The sequence below is a fragment of the Mauremys mutica genome, chromosome 4, assembly GCF_020497125.1.
Source record: "Mauremys mutica isolate MM-2020 ecotype Southern chromosome 4, ASM2049712v1, whole genome shotgun sequence".
NCBI classification, from domain to species: Eukaryota; Metazoa; Chordata; order Testudines; family Geoemydidae; genus Mauremys; species Mauremys mutica.
The window spans coordinates 123,875,127-123,893,895 of record NC_059075.1 but is presented as its reverse complement, the minus strand read 5'-3'; the positions used below and the strand labels follow the sequence as shown (position 1 = coordinate 123,893,895).

General features: G+C 48.2%; 1 protein-coding gene across 2 annotated transcripts in view; it reads left to right on the top strand.

The window, feature by feature from the left end:
• IPO9 (importin 9) overlaps positions 1-18,769 on the top strand; it is a 183,724-nt gene that overhangs the window by 110,035 nt on the left and 54,920 nt on the right. For both annotated transcript variants that reach the window (XM_045015515.1, XM_045015514.1), the window contains exon 14: positions 13,227-13,386. In XM_045015515.1, coding sequence (XP_044871450.1) covers positions 13,227-13,386 — 160 coding nt within the window. The remainder of the gene's footprint in view (positions 1-13,226; positions 13,387-18,769) is intronic.

Sequence of the window (18,769 nt, the reverse complement as noted above, 5' to 3'; positions counted from 1 at the left end):
TTGTTCTTTCTTGTCCAAGGGGGCCAGGACTCCAGTTGTGAGTGTCATAGAATCATAGAATATCAGGGTTGGAAGGGACCTCGGGAGGTCATCTAGTCCAACCCCCTGCTCAAAGCAGGAACAATCCCCGACTAAATCAGTCCCAGCCCAGGGGCCACAGACTATTTGTTTACGTGGCTCTGCCAGGGGACTGGAGCCCACCTTGCTGCAACTCCCTATATTACAGGAAAACCCGACGATGGTGGGATGGGAGTGTACCAACCCCTCACTGGGCCAATGGGGGTGGCCCAGCTCGGCACCCGGAGCCCCCGTCACATTGACATTGAAGTTTTCTCTGCACTGAATAATTTACTAAAACAGTACCACCAGTTCTGGCTCTGGTTTTGCAGGGTGGGGAGCCATTTTTACTGTTGTCAGTTCTGGGTGTAGACATGTCTTTAGATGCCCAGAATAGTGGATGGAGACAGACTTTTTGGATTTTCTGCTTTCAAGTTCAATTTTGTTTAATTCAGCAACAAAGTCTGAAACTCCCTGACAGCTACTGTAGTGTTTCTAACTGTTTTTCTCCTTGTTTCTTTTCCAGAAATGTTTCTTTGCCTATCAGTTTTTCCCTTTTTTTGACAAATATTGGATTTTGCCATTTTCTAACAAAACAATACAATTCATGCTCTTTACATCCCTCTTTAATCAACCTGACACTGTGGAGATCCTATCTACTTCCAGGGCTACTGCAGGAAGGGAAGGGGTTGTGATCCAGGTGTTACCCAGGGTCTTAAGAACCCACCACAGTGGTAACTTAACTATTTCACTCCAGGTGGTGTCAGGAATAAATCAATGGAAACACAGCAATTCTGTCTGATAAAAGATTAATGCAAGTCAGTGTGGTCTATCTAAAACAGCAGTTTATTAGATTTAAGCACACAGACATAAGCAATAGGTAGACCATCCCAGATATTTTCCTAAAATCTGGAATAGTATTGCGTAATTAAGAGTGGCCAGTTGCTCACCCGCCGGGGAGAAAAGGTGTCAGGATACGTCTCTCAAGCTGGCTTCAGAGGACTGCTCCAAAATACACTCTATTAGCTAGTCTTTTATAACTAACTTCTGCAAACACATATGTCATAATGACCCCTACTAAATCATCACTTTCCCCAACTTTCAATAAACTACTTACCAACAAACATTCCTAACAATCTTAATTATAATACTTCTATATCAAAGGTGCACAAATTCAAAGTTCTTGTCACCTAAGTTTTCCAGTCTGTTGACTTTTCTTTCCCTTCCTCTCATTCTGATTAGCAGAAACTGCCAGCTGCTTTTGACCTTGCCTCTAAAATCCTGCTTTCAAATTAACTCTATACTATGTGGTGTTCTATTTTATTAATTCATGGTGGCTCAATGCACATAATATGGTTGCAATTAGCTCGATCACATTCTGGGGTGTACACACCCCTCAAATCTGGGGCAAAACAGAAAGGGAGAATTCCTGGTCTTTATGGACCTCCAACAGCTCTGGACTCCCTGGGGTGCATTCTTTAAGTATTTTTTTAGGGAAATTTTGCTTTTCAATTAGTCTGATTCATAACATCAGTCACGCTCGAAAGGGAAACTTGGATGGGGCTATGGTTAGGAAGAATTCTTCCCTTCCATGCAGATCACATTTTAAGTGTGCTGCTGTTCTGAAAAGTGACTTTTCCCTTTTTACTCTGTTGATCTGTTCCTTGTGAGCATTCAGAGTTTGATCTACTGACTTTACGCTCCTGGTTAATATGAAGCAACCTGCCTTATTTACAGGCTTGTTGCAGTGCACAAGGCCTTATGGCCTCAAGCTTTCCCTCTTCATTCCTTAATATCCAAGGTTATAGATGGGTCTGTGATTCCATGTCCCTGTCTTCTTTGCTGCCTCCAAATGTCTAACCATCTTATTGTCTTGACTGTTACAGATTTTTTTTACCATATTTCACAAGTTAGCAATCAAGAAAATGCAAAAAAAAAGTCCAAATAAAAACCTTGGGATGACCTGCAGTTTTTATATTGTGTTGAATTTTGCTGGCAAGTGCAGCAGGAGATCCAGAGCACAGGCTCCTTCCCTTCGATCCTTGGCAGATGCAGGTAAACACCTGGCTTCCACAGGACGTTGCCTGTGTCACCACCCATCACCAAGATTGGTTTGATGAGACTAATGCTGAGATTCAGGGCCTTCCAATATATGGTCCTCACTTCCCAAAAGGTTCACCAGTTCCCAATAAACCTAAACCTCTCCTCCTTACACCATTGCCTCATCTACACATTGAGTCCCTGCCTTTCTGGCACTGTGCATAGAACTGGAAGCATTTCAAAGAATTATATCATGGAGGTTCTTTAATCTCTTATCTAGCAGCCTAAATTTGCCTTCAGGACCTTTCCCCTACCTTTCCTTCTGTCACTGGGACCTGCATATACCAAGACCATGGTTCCTCCCTAGCACTCTGCACATAAGTCTGTCTAGATGTCTCATGAGATCTGCAAACTTCATGCCCAGCAGGCAATTTACTATGTGGTTCTTTCAATCATCAGGTGCTTGGGGAATCTACTCAGATGCATGTCCAGTATCCTTTGATAAAGTGGCTAGTTAATTATGAGCTTACCTTGTTCAAGAGAATGTCTTGAGCTGTGGAAGATAGTATATCACTGGGGTTCAAGGCTGGGGGAAATTGGCTGGAGTCTCCCTGGATATAATTCATGAGTGGCTTAGAGACCATTCATGCAACTCAGCTGGGTGTGTATCTCCACCTGTTGATGGATGAATGATCACAGCAACCTGATAGCTGGAGAAGTTTGCTGCTTGTCACTAGCATAGCATTGTGTGAGACAGCCTAGGATGAAGAGTTTAAGGGGACTCAGCAGTCTAGGTTCCCACAGTCTAGGTTGTACCCCAGGGGTACATCACACCCCCATTAATACTAGCCTATGTGTGTTAACTAATCTTGTTACCAGCTTGCAGAATGACTCATGCACTTCCTCTTCCTGATTTGGTATCTATAATAGACCTCCACCCTAACATCACTACTGTTCTTTTCCCTTTCTAGCCCACTCAGAGACTCTCAGTATGTTTGTTGCTCACTTCCCCTTGGACCTCGGAGCAAGTGTACACATTCCTGACATATATTTCTAATAATTGAATCCCCCATTAGAATTACCTTGCTCTTTCTAGTAACTGGAGTTTCTTCCTCTGGGAGGGTATCCTCAGTGCGAGAAGATACAATGACATCATCTGGAAGGAGGGTTCCAACTATGGGATTGTTTCCCTCCACTCCAGCTTGATGTCCTCCTTCCTTGAAACTTTCATTATCCTTAACAGCTGTCAGACTGGGGGGTGGGACCGCTCTGTTCTATCCCTTAAAGTCTCCTCTAGGTACATCTGTCTCCCTCATAAATATAATAAACTTGATAGTCTCCACTCTGCTGTTTGGTTTTCTGCCTGCATTAGTTTTACCCTTGCAGTTGTAGCTCTGTGTGTATGTGTGTTTGTGTTTTATTAGTCTAGTCCGGGGTCGGCAACCTACAGCACGTGTGCCAAACACAGCACGCGAGCCTATTTTGAGTGGCACGCTGCCACGGTCCCGGCCCCCAGCCTCACTCAGCCCGCCCCCCCGCCCACCGCTCTCACCTGCGGGGGCAGGAGACAGAAGCTTGGTTCTGCGGCAGCCAAGCTTCCCCCTCCCCCACTTCTTCACCCAGAGTGGTGCTTTCCTGCACCACCCCCTCTCCTTCCCTGTGCCAATCAGCTGATTGCCCTTGCGAGGAGGAGGGGGAAGTGCAGCTCCATAGAGGATGCAGAGAAAGGTAGGGACGGAGCCTTGGGGAAAGGGATGGAACAGGGCATATCCCTTCCAGCCCCCTGCCATGAGCCACTCAGGGCAGGGGGCTGGGAGCACCCCTATGAGCCGAGCACCCCAGCCCTCTGCCCTGACCCCCCCACACACACCCAGCCTTCTGCCCTGCACCCCCCACACCCCCAGCCCTCTGCCCTGACCCTTGAACCCCCCCACACCCAGCCTTCTGCCTTGCACCCCTCCACACCCCCAGCCCTCTGACCTGACCCTTGAACCCCTCCACACACAGCCTTCTGCCCTGCACCCCCCACACCCTCCAGCCCTCTGCCCTGACCCTTGACCCCCCCACACACACCCAGCCTTCTGCCCTGCACACCCCCACACACCCAGCCCTCTGCCCTGACCCTTGAACCCCCCCACACCCAGCCTTCTGCCTTGCACCCCTCCACACCCCCAGCCCTCTGACCTGACCCTTGAACCCCCCCACATACAGCCTTCTGCCCTGCACCCCCCACGCCCTCCAGCCCTCTGCCCTGACCCTTGAAACCCCCCCCCCCCACTCCAGCCTTCTACCCTGGACCCCCTTCCCCAGCCCTCTGCCCTGACCCCTGAAACCACCCCCCCACTCTCCTCAGGTCTGGGGTCCTGGCCGCAGGCCCTGCTCAGCCCGCTGCCGGCCTAGGTGAACAGAACCCCAGGCTGGCAGCGAGCTGAGCAGGCTGGCAGCCTAAGATCAGCATTTTAATTTAATTTTAAATGACGCTTCTTAAACGTTTTGAGAACGTTGTTTATTTTACATACAATAGTTTAGTTATATAATATAGACTTATAGAAAGAGACCTTCTAAAAACGTTAAAATGTATTAGTGGCATGTGAAACCTTAAATTAGAGTGAATAAATGAAGACTTGGCACAGCACTTCTGAAAGGTTGCCAACCCCTGGCCTAGTCCATCCGCGAGCCAGAGCTTCCTTCCACTAGCACTGACAATACCACTAATAGAAACAGATCCCACAGCATGAATATTTTAGTGATAATCCCCATTTATGTCAGGGCTTCATCTAATATGTAGTGACTGCCAACTCATTAGCATTCAGTCCTCTTCAGATCTGCTAACTCAGGAGAATGGTAGGATTAGACATCCCAACCTAAGTTCCCTCATGGCCCTGAGCCCCCTCCCACACCCTGAACCCCTCGGCCCCACTTCCACCACACATATGGGGGGAGGGATAGCTCACTGGTTTGAGCATTAGCCTGCTAAACCTAGGTTTCAAGTTCAATCCTTGAGGGGGCCATTTAGGGATCTGGGGCAAAAATCTGTCTGGGGATTGGTCCTGCTTTGAGCAGGGGGTTGGACTAGATGACCTCCTGAGGTCCCTTCCAACCCTGATATTCTGATTCTATGACATCACCTTCATATTGGTATACATAACAAAATTCATTGCACACATGGATGTAATAAATTAGAGGGAACATTTATCCCAACCTGGACTCTCTTCATCTCACAACTTGGTATTTAAATGGCCAGCAAGTCTATAGCATTTGTGATTGGAGGCCATTCAAAATATTCTTAAATCACAGCAGGAAAGATTCTACCATAAAATGTTTTCTAGCCAAATGGAGGTTTTTCTATACCTGGGCAGAACAGGACCAGTTATCAGAGCTAGTAGATATTTCTGTAATTTTAGACTATCTCCTCACACTCAAGATATCAGGTCTTTCTATTAGCTCACTTCTGGTCCACCTAGAAGCAATCAGTGTATTCCACCTCCGGTAGATGGGTATTCTATTTTTACTCTGTCACAACCACACTCCTAAAATGTCTGACTAGGACACCCCACCAGTAGTGAAGCCAACGCTGCAGTGGGATCTCAGTCTCATACTTTCAGCACTTTCCAGGCCACCTTTCGAACTGTTGCTCACAGCTCAATGTCCTAGCTGTCTATGAAGGCCACTTTCCTGGTTATTGTTATGTAGGCCTTGGAGGATGGTGGGCCTTGGAGGTATTGTGTGTCGGCCTTGGAGGGTAGCCCTCAAGCCGCTGCACCATACATTAAATTTCATAAGAGAAGACATCCTTTGCCTCCACCTGAAATTTATCTGGAAGGTAATTTCCAAGTTCCACATAAACCAATCAGTTTTCTTACTGGTATTTATCAGGAAGCCTCTTCCCTTCAGTGAGGGGAGGGGACTTCATAGAACCATAGAGTTAGAAGAGACCGCACGAGTCCTCTAGTCTAATCTGCTGCCAATGTGCAGGATTTGTTGTGTCTAAATCATCCAAGACAGATGGCAATCCAGCCTCTTTTTGAAAACCTCCAGTAAAGGAGATTCCACGACTTCCCTAGGCAGTTTGTTCTATTATCCTATTGCTCTTACAGTTAGGAAGTTTTCCCTGAGATTTAATCTAAATCTGCTCTGCTGTAGTTTGAACCTATTGCCTCTTGTCCTCTGTGGCAAGAGAGAACAAGTTTGCTCCATCTTTTTTATGGCAGCCTTTCAAGTATTTTGAAGACCATTATCATATCCCCCTGTAATCTCCTCTTTTCCAATTTAAACATACCCAGTTCCTTCAGCCTTTCCTCATATGGCTTGCGTTCCATCCCTTTGATCCTCTTTGTTGCTCTCCTCTGGATCCTTTTCCATTTTCTCTACATGCTTTCTATACAGTGGTGACCAAAATTGGACACAGTCCTCCAGCTGAGGCCTAACCAGCACTGAGTAGAGTGGTACTGCCATCTCCTGTGACTTGCATGCTATGCCTCTGTTAATGCACTCTAAAATTACGTTTGCTTTTTTTTTTGCAACAGCATTGCATTGTTGACTTGTGTTGAGGTTGTGATCCAGCACAACTCTCAGATCCTTCTCAGCACTGCTGCTGCGTCAAGCTAGTTTTCCTGCATTCTGTATTTCGAATCATGGAGTCATAGAATATTAGGGTTGGAAGAAACCTCAGGAGGTCATCTAGTCCAATCCCCTGCTCAAAGCAGGACCAATATCAACTAAATCATCCCAGCCAGCGCTTTGTCAAGCTGGGCCTTAAAACCTATATGGATGGAGATTCCACCACCTCCCTTGGTAACCCGTTCCAGTGCTTCACTACCCTCCTAGTGAAATACTGTTTCCTAATATCCAGCCTAGACTTCCCACACTACAACTTGAGACCATTGCTCCTTGTTCTGTCATCTGCCACCACTGAGAACAGCCGAGCTCCATCCTCTTTGGAACCCCCCCCTCAGGTAGTTCAAGGCTGCAATCAAATCCCCCCCTCACTCTTTTTTCTTCTGCAGACTAAACAATCCCAGTTCCCTCAGCCTCTCCTCATAAGTCATGTACCCCAGCCCCCTAATCATTTTTGTTGCCCTCCGCTGGACTCTCTCCCATTTGTCCACATCACTTTCGTAGTGAGGGGACCAAAACTGGACACAATACTCCAGGTGTTGCCTCACCAGTGCCAAATAGAGGGGAATAATCACTTCCCTCGATCTGCTGATAGTGCTCCTACTGATACAGCTCAGTATGCTGTTGGCCTTCTTGGCAACAAGGGCACACTGTTAACTCATATCCAGCTTCTCGTCCACTGTAACCCCTAGGTCCTTTTCTGCAGAACTGTTGCCGAGCCACACGGTCCCTAGTCTATAGCAGTGCATGGGATTCTTCCCTCCTAAGTGCAGGACTCTGCACTTGTCCTTGTTGAACCTCATCAGATTTATTTTGGCCCAATCCTCTAATTTGTCTAGGTCTCTCTGTATGCTATCCCTACCCTCCAGTGTATCTACCACTCCTACCAGTTTAGTGTCATCTGCAGACTTTCTGAGGGTGCAGTCCACGCCATCCTCCAGATCATTAATGAAGATATTGAACAAAACCAGCCCCAGGACCAACCCATGGGGCACTCCACTTGATACTGGCTGCCAACTAGATATGGAGTTATTGATCGCTACCCGTTGAGCCCGACGATTTAGCCACCTTATAGTCCATTCATCCAGCCATATATTTCTTTAACTTGCTGGCAAGAATACTGTGGCAGATCATATCACATCCACTGCTTTCCCTCATCCACAGAGACAGTTATCTCATCATAGAAGGCAATCAGATTGGTCAGGTATGACTTTCCCTTGGTGAATCCATGCTGACTATTCCTGATCATTTTCCTCTCCTCTAAGTGCTTCAAAATTGATTCCTTGAGGACCTGCTCCATGATTTTTCCAGGGACTGAGGTGAGGTTGACTGGCCTGTAGTTCCCCAGATCCCCCTCCTTCCCTTTTTCCAGTCATCCAGGACCTCCCCTGATCACCACAAGTTTTCAAGGATAATGGCCAATAGCTCTGCAATCACATCTGCCAACTCCTTTAGCACCCTCGGATGCAGTGAATCCGACCCCATGGACTTGTGCTCGTCCAGCTTTCCTAAATAGTCCTGAACCACTTCTTTCTCCACAGAGGGCTGGTCACCTCCTCCCCATACTGTGCTGCCCAGTGCAGTAGTCTGGGAGCTGACCTTGTTTGTGAAGACAGAGGCAAAAAAACACTGAGTACATTTGCTTTTTCCTCTGTCCATAGGATGCCTCCCACATTCAGTAAGGGGCTCACACTTTCCTTGACTTTCTTCTTGTTGCTAACATACCTGAAGAAACCCTTCTGTTACTCTTAACATTCCTTGCTAGCTGCAACTCCAACTGTGATTTGGCCTTCCTGATTTCACTCCGGCATGCCTGAGCAATATTTTTATACTCCTCTCTGGTCATCTGTCCAATCTTCCACTTCTTGTAAGCTTCTTTTTTGTGTTTAAGATCAGCAAGGATTTCACTGTTAAGCCAAGCTGGTCGCCTGCCATATTTACTATTCTTTCTACACATTGGGATGGTTTGTTCCTGCAACTTCAATAAGGATTCTTTAAAATACAGCCAGCTTTCCTGGACTCCTTTTCCCCCTCATGTTATTCTCCCAGGAGATCCTGCCCATCAGTTCCCTGAGGGAGTCAAAAATCTGCTTTTCTGAAGTCCAGGTTCCATATTCTGCTGCTTTCCTTTCTTCCTTGTGTCAGGATCCTGAACTCAGCCATCTCATGGTCACTGCCTCCCAGGTTCCCATCCATTTTTGCTTCCTCTTCTTCCCTGTTTGTGAGCAGCAGGTCAAGAAGAGCTCTGCCCCTAGTTGGTTCCTCCAGTACTTGCACCAGGAAATTGTCCCCTACACTTTTCAAAAACTTCCTGGATTGTCTGTGCACTGCTGTATTCCTCTCCCAGCAGATATTGCGGGATTGAAGTCCCCCATGAGAACCAGGGCTGCTTCTTCGAGTGCTGTCCCTGTGGGTGCTCCACTCTAGGTGATGGTGTGTCCCGGCACTGTCGATCGGAGATTTTCGGTAGCAGTGCCTGGTTGGGGCGCATGCACCCAGATGGTATTTCCCGTCTAGTTGGAATCTTCCTGAGTGCGTGTGCCCCACACCCTCCTCAGTTCCTTCTCAACCGTCCTCGGCTGAAGACGGGACTCGGAGCAGTGCTGCCTTCTCTTCCCTGGTATCTATAGGAAACAGTAACAAAGAACATAGAAATAATTATTAATTACTTCCCAGTTGTTTCCCTTCCTTTAGTATAGTTAAATAGTTAGTTAATTAGTTAAAAAAAAAATCACTTCAGACTTGTCTCTCACTGAGACACTCTCCCCTGCCATTTCTAATTTACAATGCCAGGGGCTTCAGGATTCAAGAGGTGTGTTTTCTGGCAGGACTCCATACCAAGGTTGGATGGGCACTCACATTGTGTGAAGTGCCTCGTGGAAGCCTACATCCCCACAAAGTGCCTCGGCACGACAGAGACCTGCGGCTTGAAATACTTCTCATGGAAAAATCCCCGCAGCCGCTTTCGGAGCTAGGGAAAGTTAAACCCACTCCCACATCCTCCCCAGCCAGATCGGAACCGGTGGGGAGCGTTGCTTCACTCTCCCTGGAGCGGAGGCAAGAAGCAGAGCAGTCTCATAGGAGAGACTCTAACAAGGGTAAGGGGTCTCCTGTGAGATCCCTACCCTCTGTGCTGACAGCGCCAAAGGTAGGCGCCTCAGCCCCGGATCACACCTCAACAACGGCTCCCACAGACCGTAGAGGCGGAAATTCAACCTCCTGGACACAGCAGGATTCTGCGGCACCAAGCGCCTCAGCGCTAAAAACAGCCGCGAAGCCAGCTGCGCGCTCTGCCCCGGTGCAGACAAGGACGTCGGCACCCAAGCCTCAGGGCTAAAAATAGCCACGAAGCCGGCTGTGCGCTCTGCTCCGGTGCCGACAAGGACGTCGGCACTGCAAGCCTCAGGGCTAAAAACAGCCGCGGAGCCGGCTCCGCGCTGTGCCCTGGTGCCAACAAGGACATCGGCACCCAAGCCTCAGCGCTAAAAATAGCCGCGGAGCCAGCTACGCGCTCTGCCCCGGTGCCGACAAAGCCGTCGGCACCGCAAGCCTCAGGGCGGAAGAAGCGGGGGGGGGGGGAACACGTGATGAACTACTTCATACAATGAAAGATTCTAGAGCGACACTGCGCACCCTGGGCATTCACCCATCTCTTCCCAGGGGTCAACGATACCAACCCTACCTAAGACTACATACACAACAGTCTTATTGGCCTCAACACAAACCTTACCACGTAAATAGGAATCACGCTAGACCCCCTAAGCGCAGACAAAATCAAGCTCAAGCAACCACTTCCCATCCATCTGGGAATAAACAACAATTTAAAAAGGTTGGTCCAGGGTCTGTGCGACCACTCCTTGATTCCACAGCCTATTTGCCCATTTCGCCACTGCCTCCAGAGTTTCCAACATGCCTGTCAGCAAATTACACAGGACTGCTGAGTCGTCGAGATAGTTCAGTCCGGTTATTCTAGCCCATTCATATCCTATCCTCCTCCCCTTCCCCGTCCCTCTTCAGGGACCCTTCTCATGAGTACTGAGATGACTCTCCACGGTAGAACCTAGAAGCTCGTGCTTCCTCCTTGTATTCCACTTCCCCCAGACTTTGGTCTCCTTCCCCCGGTGAACCTAGTTTAAAGCCCTCCTCACTAGGGTAGCCAGCCTGCCTGTGAAGATGCTCTTCCCTCTCTTCATTAGGTGGAGCCCATCTCTGCCTAGCACTCCTCCTTCTTGGAACACCATCCCACGGTCAAAGAATCTAAAGCCTTCTCTCCGACACCACCTGTGTAGCCATTCGTTGACTTTCACAATTTGACGGTCTCTATCTGGGCCTTTCCCTTCCACAGGGAGGATGGATGAGAACACCACTTGCGCATCAAACTTCTTTATCCTTCTTCCCACAGCCATGTAGTCTGCAGTGAGCCGCTCGAGGTAATTCTTGGCAATATCATTGGTGCCCACATGGAGAAGCAGGAAGGGGTAGCGATCCAAGGGCTTGATGAGTCTCAGCAGTCTCTCCATCACATTGTGAATCCTAGCTCCTGGCAAGCAGAACACTTCTCGGTTTTCCCGGTCAGGACCGCAGATAGAGCACTCTCTGAGGAGGGAGTCCCTGACCACCACCACCCACCTCCTTCTAGTGGCGGTCATGGAACCCCCATCCCTCTGTCAGTGCATCTCATGCCTTCCAATCGGTGGAGTCTCCTTCTGCTCCCTTCCCTCAGATGTATCATCTAGTCCACTCTCCGCATTAGTATTTGTGGAGAGCACATGAAAATGGTGGTTCACCTGTATCTGCATTGCTGGTACATGGATGCTCCTTTCTTTTTCTGGAGGTCACATGCTACCAATTTTCTTCACCGTCTTTCTGTCCCCGCTGCGCAGCCTGCTTTGATTCTTCAGAATGTTGTGCCCGTAGAAGCATATTTTGACATCTGTCCAGGAAATCTTCATTTTCTCTTATGCAATGCAGGGTTGATGCTTGTTCCTCCAGACCTTGAACCTTCTCTTCCAATATGGAGACCTGCTTGCACTTTGTACAGACAAAGTCACTTCTGTCCTGTGGAAGAAAGACAAACATGGCACATCCTGTGCAGATCACAACAACTGATCGCTGACCATCCATATTACCTTCCTTCTAAGAACTTTCTCAGCTGTTGCAGTAACTACTTAAAGAAGCCTGCAAGATGAAAGCCTCTTTGGGCTCTCCCCAGGCGAACTCCCAGTCAAACTCCCTCTGTTCACCGCTCAGCTGGCTCGCAACTGGTTGCCTTTTTATAACAATCGGGCTCACTCAAGGCCCATCTGGAACAGAGCACTCCCAATTTACACTTTTCAAACAATCAAGCATATGGTCAAATTGACAAACTGTAGTAGATTAGTTTTGCTTTCTCATGTCCTCCTTTTATTAGGATCTTGAATTCTATTGGATCATGATCACTTCTTCCCAACGAATTCATCCCTGTTGGTCAAAACCAGATCCAAAATGGATGGTCCCCCTTGTTGTTTCCTCAACTTTCTGAATCAGAAAGTTGTACCTTATACACGCTAAGAACATTGCAGGACATACTATGTTTTGTTTTGTTAGTCTTCCAACAGTTATCAGGGAAGTGATATAAGATATCAGACAAGCATTGGTGTTCCAGCACAGGGACAAACAATATCTGCTCAGAAACTCTCTAAGTGAATATCTGTCTGTATCCTCCTTTGCTATCAGTTGGTGCATCTCCCTTCTCCAGACAGGGAGAGGGCCTATTTTACTAGAGCGTAGGCAACTTCAGAAGCATCTCTTTGAAAAGTGCATATGATGTACATTTGTAATTCAGCAACCTGGAATTCATACACACTGTCACAAAGCATTATGCTTTGGACCAAGCCTCTTCTGCCAATAGAGCCTTTGTAATCACAGCATTACAGACATCTGTACAAACTGCATCCTTGCACACACCTCCTATTTGAGTTCTATTTGCCAGTCATCCCTGTGTGGAATACGCTTAAGTACCAGAACTCGAAGAAATGGACATTACTTTCCTGTTGTTGGAGGTTCTTCAAAATGTGGGGTCCCTGTCTGTATTCCACTACCACCCTCCTTCTCCTCTGCTTTGCATCATGATTAGATTTCCAGTAGAGAAGGAACTGGAGAGGTTGTTGGTCCTCACTTCTCCTTGTATCCTTGGTTCACAACTCCGTGCTCAGCACCAATGAACACTACTCTCAATATGTTCTAGCCTCAGGTGCATGAAGTGCATGCAGACCCACATGTATAATACAGATAGGGATCTAGTTACAGGTATGTAACCTCTACTTCTTCCTATTCTGTCATGCAGGCTGGATTCAGTTCATAGGAAAGATGTTTGGTGGTCCTGCTTGTAAGCCTTCTTTATCATATAGAGAAACTGTCTCTATTAGTATATCAAACAAATACTGCATTTTTTAAGATGGCGGGATTTTGTTGGGGGGAATAGAAATAGTTGTAGAATAAATGTGAATTTTAAGAAATCTGTCTTCTTTCAGTGTCTCCTTTTCTGCTTGGTCGTGCTCTTTGGGCCGCCAGTCGCTTCACAGTTGCTATGTCTCCAGAATTAATCCAGCAATTTCTCCAGGCCACAGTCAGCGGTCTACATGAGACCCAACCTCCTTCAGTCCGGATCTCTGCAGTCAGAGCTATCTGGGGGTAAGTAGATCATGCATTATGATGGGTCTTGGTGGATTGTGAGCTAATGCAAGAGGAAAGGAATCATTTGAGGATGGAAGAGCTTGACACAGTTGGTGTTAAAACAGAAAAGTTGATACATGTTCCAGAGAAGCACACTTTTCTGCATGTAGCTGATGACAGATCTTGTACATGAACTACTTATAGATCAGTCATCAGATAATTGAAGTAAATCTCACTATTTTTAGTAAACATTTGAGACTGAATTTTAACTGAACATAAGTTATGATTTGATGGAGTCTGTAGAATTCCATTCCATCGAAAAGCACATTGTAGGTTTTTTGATCCGCCAGGCTGCAAATTTGGGACTCTGTGTGTCTGGAACCCAGGATAAACCTTGGGTTAATATAACATGTTTCCTCAAGGTGGAATTTCACTGTTCCTCTTTGAGTGATTGCTCATGTCTATTCCATGTTAGGTGTGTGTGCTCGCCACATGCACTGGTTCTGGAAGTTTCTCCCTCAGTGATATCCATAGGGGTCTGGCTCTGGCGCCCTCTGGAGTGGCATGCATATGCGCTGGTATAAGGGGTGCTGCCAGTTTCTTCCATCCCTCAGTTGACTCATCTTATCTCCAGTGACTGTGCTGGAAGGTCTCCTTGCTTTGGCAAGTGCTTACTTACCCCGTGGTTTTTTCTCTTTCCTGTTGTAAATAATTTAGATAAGTAGTTTCTTTGTTCTTAACGACTAGTGAATTAGAGTGGTAGATAATTTAGATAGTCCACTTTGGGACTTGGGACGGAGCATGCTCCGGTCTCCGGGCTTCAAGCCTTGTGATCACTGTAGAAAGCCCATGCTGATCAGCGACCCTCATTAAAGTTGCCGAGCTCCGTAACTGGTCCCTGAGTAGACTGTTACAGGACCTGGATCCCCAGCACTGGTCCCCCCACTGTAGATGTCAGAATAACCAGCCACGAAGAGGACTTAGAGCCCACATTGGCACCACAGTGGTCTCCAACGCAAAACTTTTCCTCCTCGGGCTCAGAGTAGGAGGTGGTAGTGGGCCTCTCGGGCCAGGTGCGCCAAATCTGGGGGGCCCCCCAGGGCCACCGGCCGGTGTATGGCCCTAGGGCCAATGGCCTGCTTCATGGCAGTTTTGGAATTCATGGGGGGTTCTCCAAGCACTGGAGATCCTCGTACAGCAATCTGTGTCAGGAGTGTCAGAGAGGTCATGGACAGTGTTCCACATGCCCCCTGTTCTGATGAAGGTTCCAAGCAAGGTACCCAGGAACACTGTCCTCCCCCAGTCTCGGTGGAGGCCACCCAAGCTGGGGACATGGGAACAACCCCTCCTCTCGCTACTCCCAGGGTAACAAGCAGGTATTTTGAGGGTGCGCCCAAGGGCGACGTCCCAGTCTGCAGACAGGATCCTACACCTCTTTTGTTTTCCAACTGCCTTTTTCCCTTCCTTCCTGCTTGGGCTGCTATAACAAACTGTTGGGTCCTCATCACTATGGCGGTGGGGTATACCTTGCAGTTTATTTCTACCCCTCCTTCCCACTCCCCTACCCTGTCCCTCTTCGGGACCCTTCTCATGAGCAGCTTCTTGCCCAAGAGGTGCAAGTCTTCTTGCTAGTCAGAGCCATAGAGGATGTCCCTGTGCATCGAAAGGGGAAAGGTTTCTATTCCCGGGATTTTCTCATACCAAAGGCCAAGGGCAGTCTATGACCCATTCTGGAAGTATCTCAAGAAGTTGAAGTTTTGCATGGTCTCCCTGGCCTCCATCATCTCCATCCTCGAGATTGGTATGCCACCCTCAACTTGAAGGGTGTTCTTGCCACCTGCGACAGGACATTCAGATCTATCCATACCTCAATGACTGGGTTGTTCACAGGTTTAGGTCCTTCACACCATTCGGTTGGTGCAAGCCAAATACCAGGCACTGGGTCTGTTGATAAACGCACAAAATTTGATGCTACTCCCAGTGCAAAGAATAGAGTTTATAGGGGCAGTCCTAGACTCTACATAGGCCAGAGCCTTTCTCCCAGAGCCCAGATTCGAGGTGATGTCAGTTCTCTCCCTATCCCCATGGCTAGAGCATGCCTCAGGCTAATAGGATACATGGCAGTATGTATTTATGTAGTTCGCCATGCACGTCTGCAATTCAGGTCCCTCCAGATGTGACTAGCATTGGTCTACATCCCAGCCAAGCACCACCCAGACAGAGTCCTCATGATTCCGCCGCAAGTGCTTACAGCTCTAAAATGGTGGTCAAACCCGGTAAACAATCCCAAAGGAACACCCTTTGCAACCTCGAAACCCACAAAGGAGCTAGTGTCAGATGCCTCTGACCTAGGCTGGGAGAGCCCACCTTGGATCACTGAAGACCCAGGGGTTATGGTCCCAGGACAAGCTCTTACTGCACATCAACATCAGGGAGCTCAGAGCCATCCGACTGACTTGTGAAGTGTTTCTTCCACAGCTATCACATCAAGTAGTTCAGGTGTTGACTGACAAAACAGCCGCCATATTCTATGTCAACAGGCAAGGGAGAATGCAGTCCTCGGTTCTCTGCCAAGAAGCCCTCTGGCTGTGGGATTTTTGCATCCGGCACACCATACACACCGAGGCACTACATTTCCCTGGCGTCCGAAACACCCTGGCAAATAGCCTCAGCAGGCTATTCTGTTCTCACCAGTGGTCCCTCCACAAGGAGGTTGTCAGAATGATCTTCCAGAGGTGGGGAACTCCCCAGGTGGACCTGTTTGCCACCAGGCGAAACGGGAAGTGTCTGCTAACTCCAAGGGCTCAACAGTGGGTCACTCTGCGATGCCTTTCTCCTGTCTTGGGCAGAGGGCCTGATGTACGCCTTCCCGCCAATCCCTCTTAAAATAGAGGGACAAAGCCAGGGTCGTCATGAACACCCCGGCATAACCCCGCCAGCATTGGTTCAGCATGCTCATGGACTTGGCATCAGCGCCACCCATGAATTCTTCCAAACCACCCAGATCTGCTCTCAGGATCACGGGAGATGACTGCACCCAATTCTTGCCTCCCTCCACCTCACAACATGGGTGCAGTGTTGTTGAACCCAGAGGAGCAAGCCTGCTCTGCTCAGGTCCAGCAAGTACTGCTGGAAAGTAGAAAACCCTCTACGAGAGCAACTTACCTGACAAAGTGGAAACTCTTTTCCTGCTGGGTGTTGGAGCAGGGGATCTCCCTGACCCTGTCGTCTTCGCAGTCCATTCTAGAAAACCTGCTTCATTTAAAGCATCAAGACCCAGCCTTCTCCATCAAGGTGCACCAGGCTGCCATTTCAGCCTTCCAGTGCAGATCGGTGTTCTCACATGAGATGACGACCAGGTTCCTTAAGGGCCTGGAGAGACTCTTTCCACCGGTCCAGGACATGGTCCCCCAATGGGACCTCAATCTAGTCCTTTCTAGGCTCACTGGCCCTCCTTTGAGCCATTAGCGCCTGCTCTCTTTCACATCTATTGTGGAAAGTCTCCTTCCTTGTGGCTATCACTTCAGTGAGGCGAGTCCCTTACGTCGGAGCCCTCGTACACTGTGTTCTGCAAGGCCATGGTTCAGTTGCATCCCCACCTGGCTTTCCTACCAAAGGTGGTGTTGCCTTTCCATATTAACCAGGACATATTTCTCCCAGTTTTCTGACCAAAGCCTCACGCGTCTAACAAAGAGAGGTGCATGCGCACCCTTGATGTCAGATGGGCTCGGTCTTTCTACTTAGAGCGTACCATGCCCTTCCGTAAATTGACTAAACTTTTTGTCAAGGTAGCTGACAGAATGAAAGGCCTCCTGGTATCATCTCAAAGACTTTCATCTTGGATTACCACCAGCATTCGCACTTGTTACGAGCTGGCACAGATCTGCAGAAAAGGACCTAGGGGTTACAGTGGACGAAAAGCTGAATATGAGTCAACAGTGTGCCCTTGTTGCCAAGAAGGCTAATGGCATTTTGGGTTGTATAAGTAGGGGTATTTCCAGCAGATCAAGGGATGTGATCATTCCCCTCTACTCAGCACTGGTGAGGCCTCATTTGGAGTACTGTGTCCAGTTTTGGGCCCCACACTACAAGAAGGATGTGGATAAATTGGAGAGAGTCCAGCGGAGGGCAACAAAAATGATTAGGGGGCTGGAGCACATGACTTATGAGGAGAGGCTGAGGGAACTGGGATTGTTTAGTCTGCAGAAGAGAAGAATGAGGGGGGATTTGATAGCTGCTTTCAACTACCTGAAAGGGGGTTCCAAAGAGGATGGATCTAGACTGTTCTCAGTGGTAGAAGATGACAGAACAAGGAGTAATGGTCTCAAGTTGCAGAGGGGGAGGTTTAGGTTGGACATTAGGAAAAACTTTTTCCAGTGCTTCACCACTAGTAGGGTGGTGAAGCACTGGAATGGGTTACCTAGGGAGGTAGTGGAATCTCCTTCCTTAGAGGTTTTTAAGGTCAGGCTTGACAAAGCCCTGGCTGGGATGATTTAGTTGGGTTTGGTCCTGCTTTGAGCAGGGGGTTGGACTAGATGACCTCCTGAGGTCCCTTCCAACCCTGAGATTCTATGATTCTATGAACCTCCCCAGATAGTGATGGCCCATTCGACCAGAGCTCAGGCGTCTTTGGCAGCCTTCCTGGCACAAGTCCCTATCCAGGATATCTGCAGGGCCGCAACGTGGTCATCGGTGCACATCTTCATGACCCACTATGCCATCATCCAGCGAGCTAGAGATGATGCTGGCTTTGGCAGAGCTGTGTTGCAATCGACATGTCCATGAACTCCTACCTGCCTCCAGGGATACTGCTTGTGAGTCGCCTAACATGGAATGGACATGAGCAAGCACTCGACGAAAAAATAGTTACTAACCTTTTGTAGCTGTTTTTCTTCGAGATGTGTTGCTTATGTCCATTCCAGGACCTTCCCTCTTTCCCCACTGTTGGAGTTCCGGCAAGAAGGAACGGAGGAAGGGAGGGAGAGGGCCGGCAGCGTTCCTTATATGGGCGCCAGAGCTGGTCCCCTACGGGTACCACTGAGGGAAAAGCTTCCGGCACTGGTGCATGGGGTGAGCACACACACATAACATGGAATGGATATGAGCAACACCTCTCTAACAACAGTTATGAAAGGTTAGTAACTGCTTTTTTCACTTTACTCACATAACTGTACAATGTGAGGAATAACACCAGGGATGGCGTGTGCAGAATGGAAGTTAATTTGGATCTCAAATGTAATGCCCTTTATAGTGATATGCAAGTGGAAGATTTGATTAGAAGGTATAATACCAATCACTGAAAGCTTAAACAAAAATGCAGACAGTAACATTATAGATGTAAGACTCAAATCATAGTTGCGCTATTTGCACCTATGCTTTGTTAGTTGCACTAGCCCCAGTT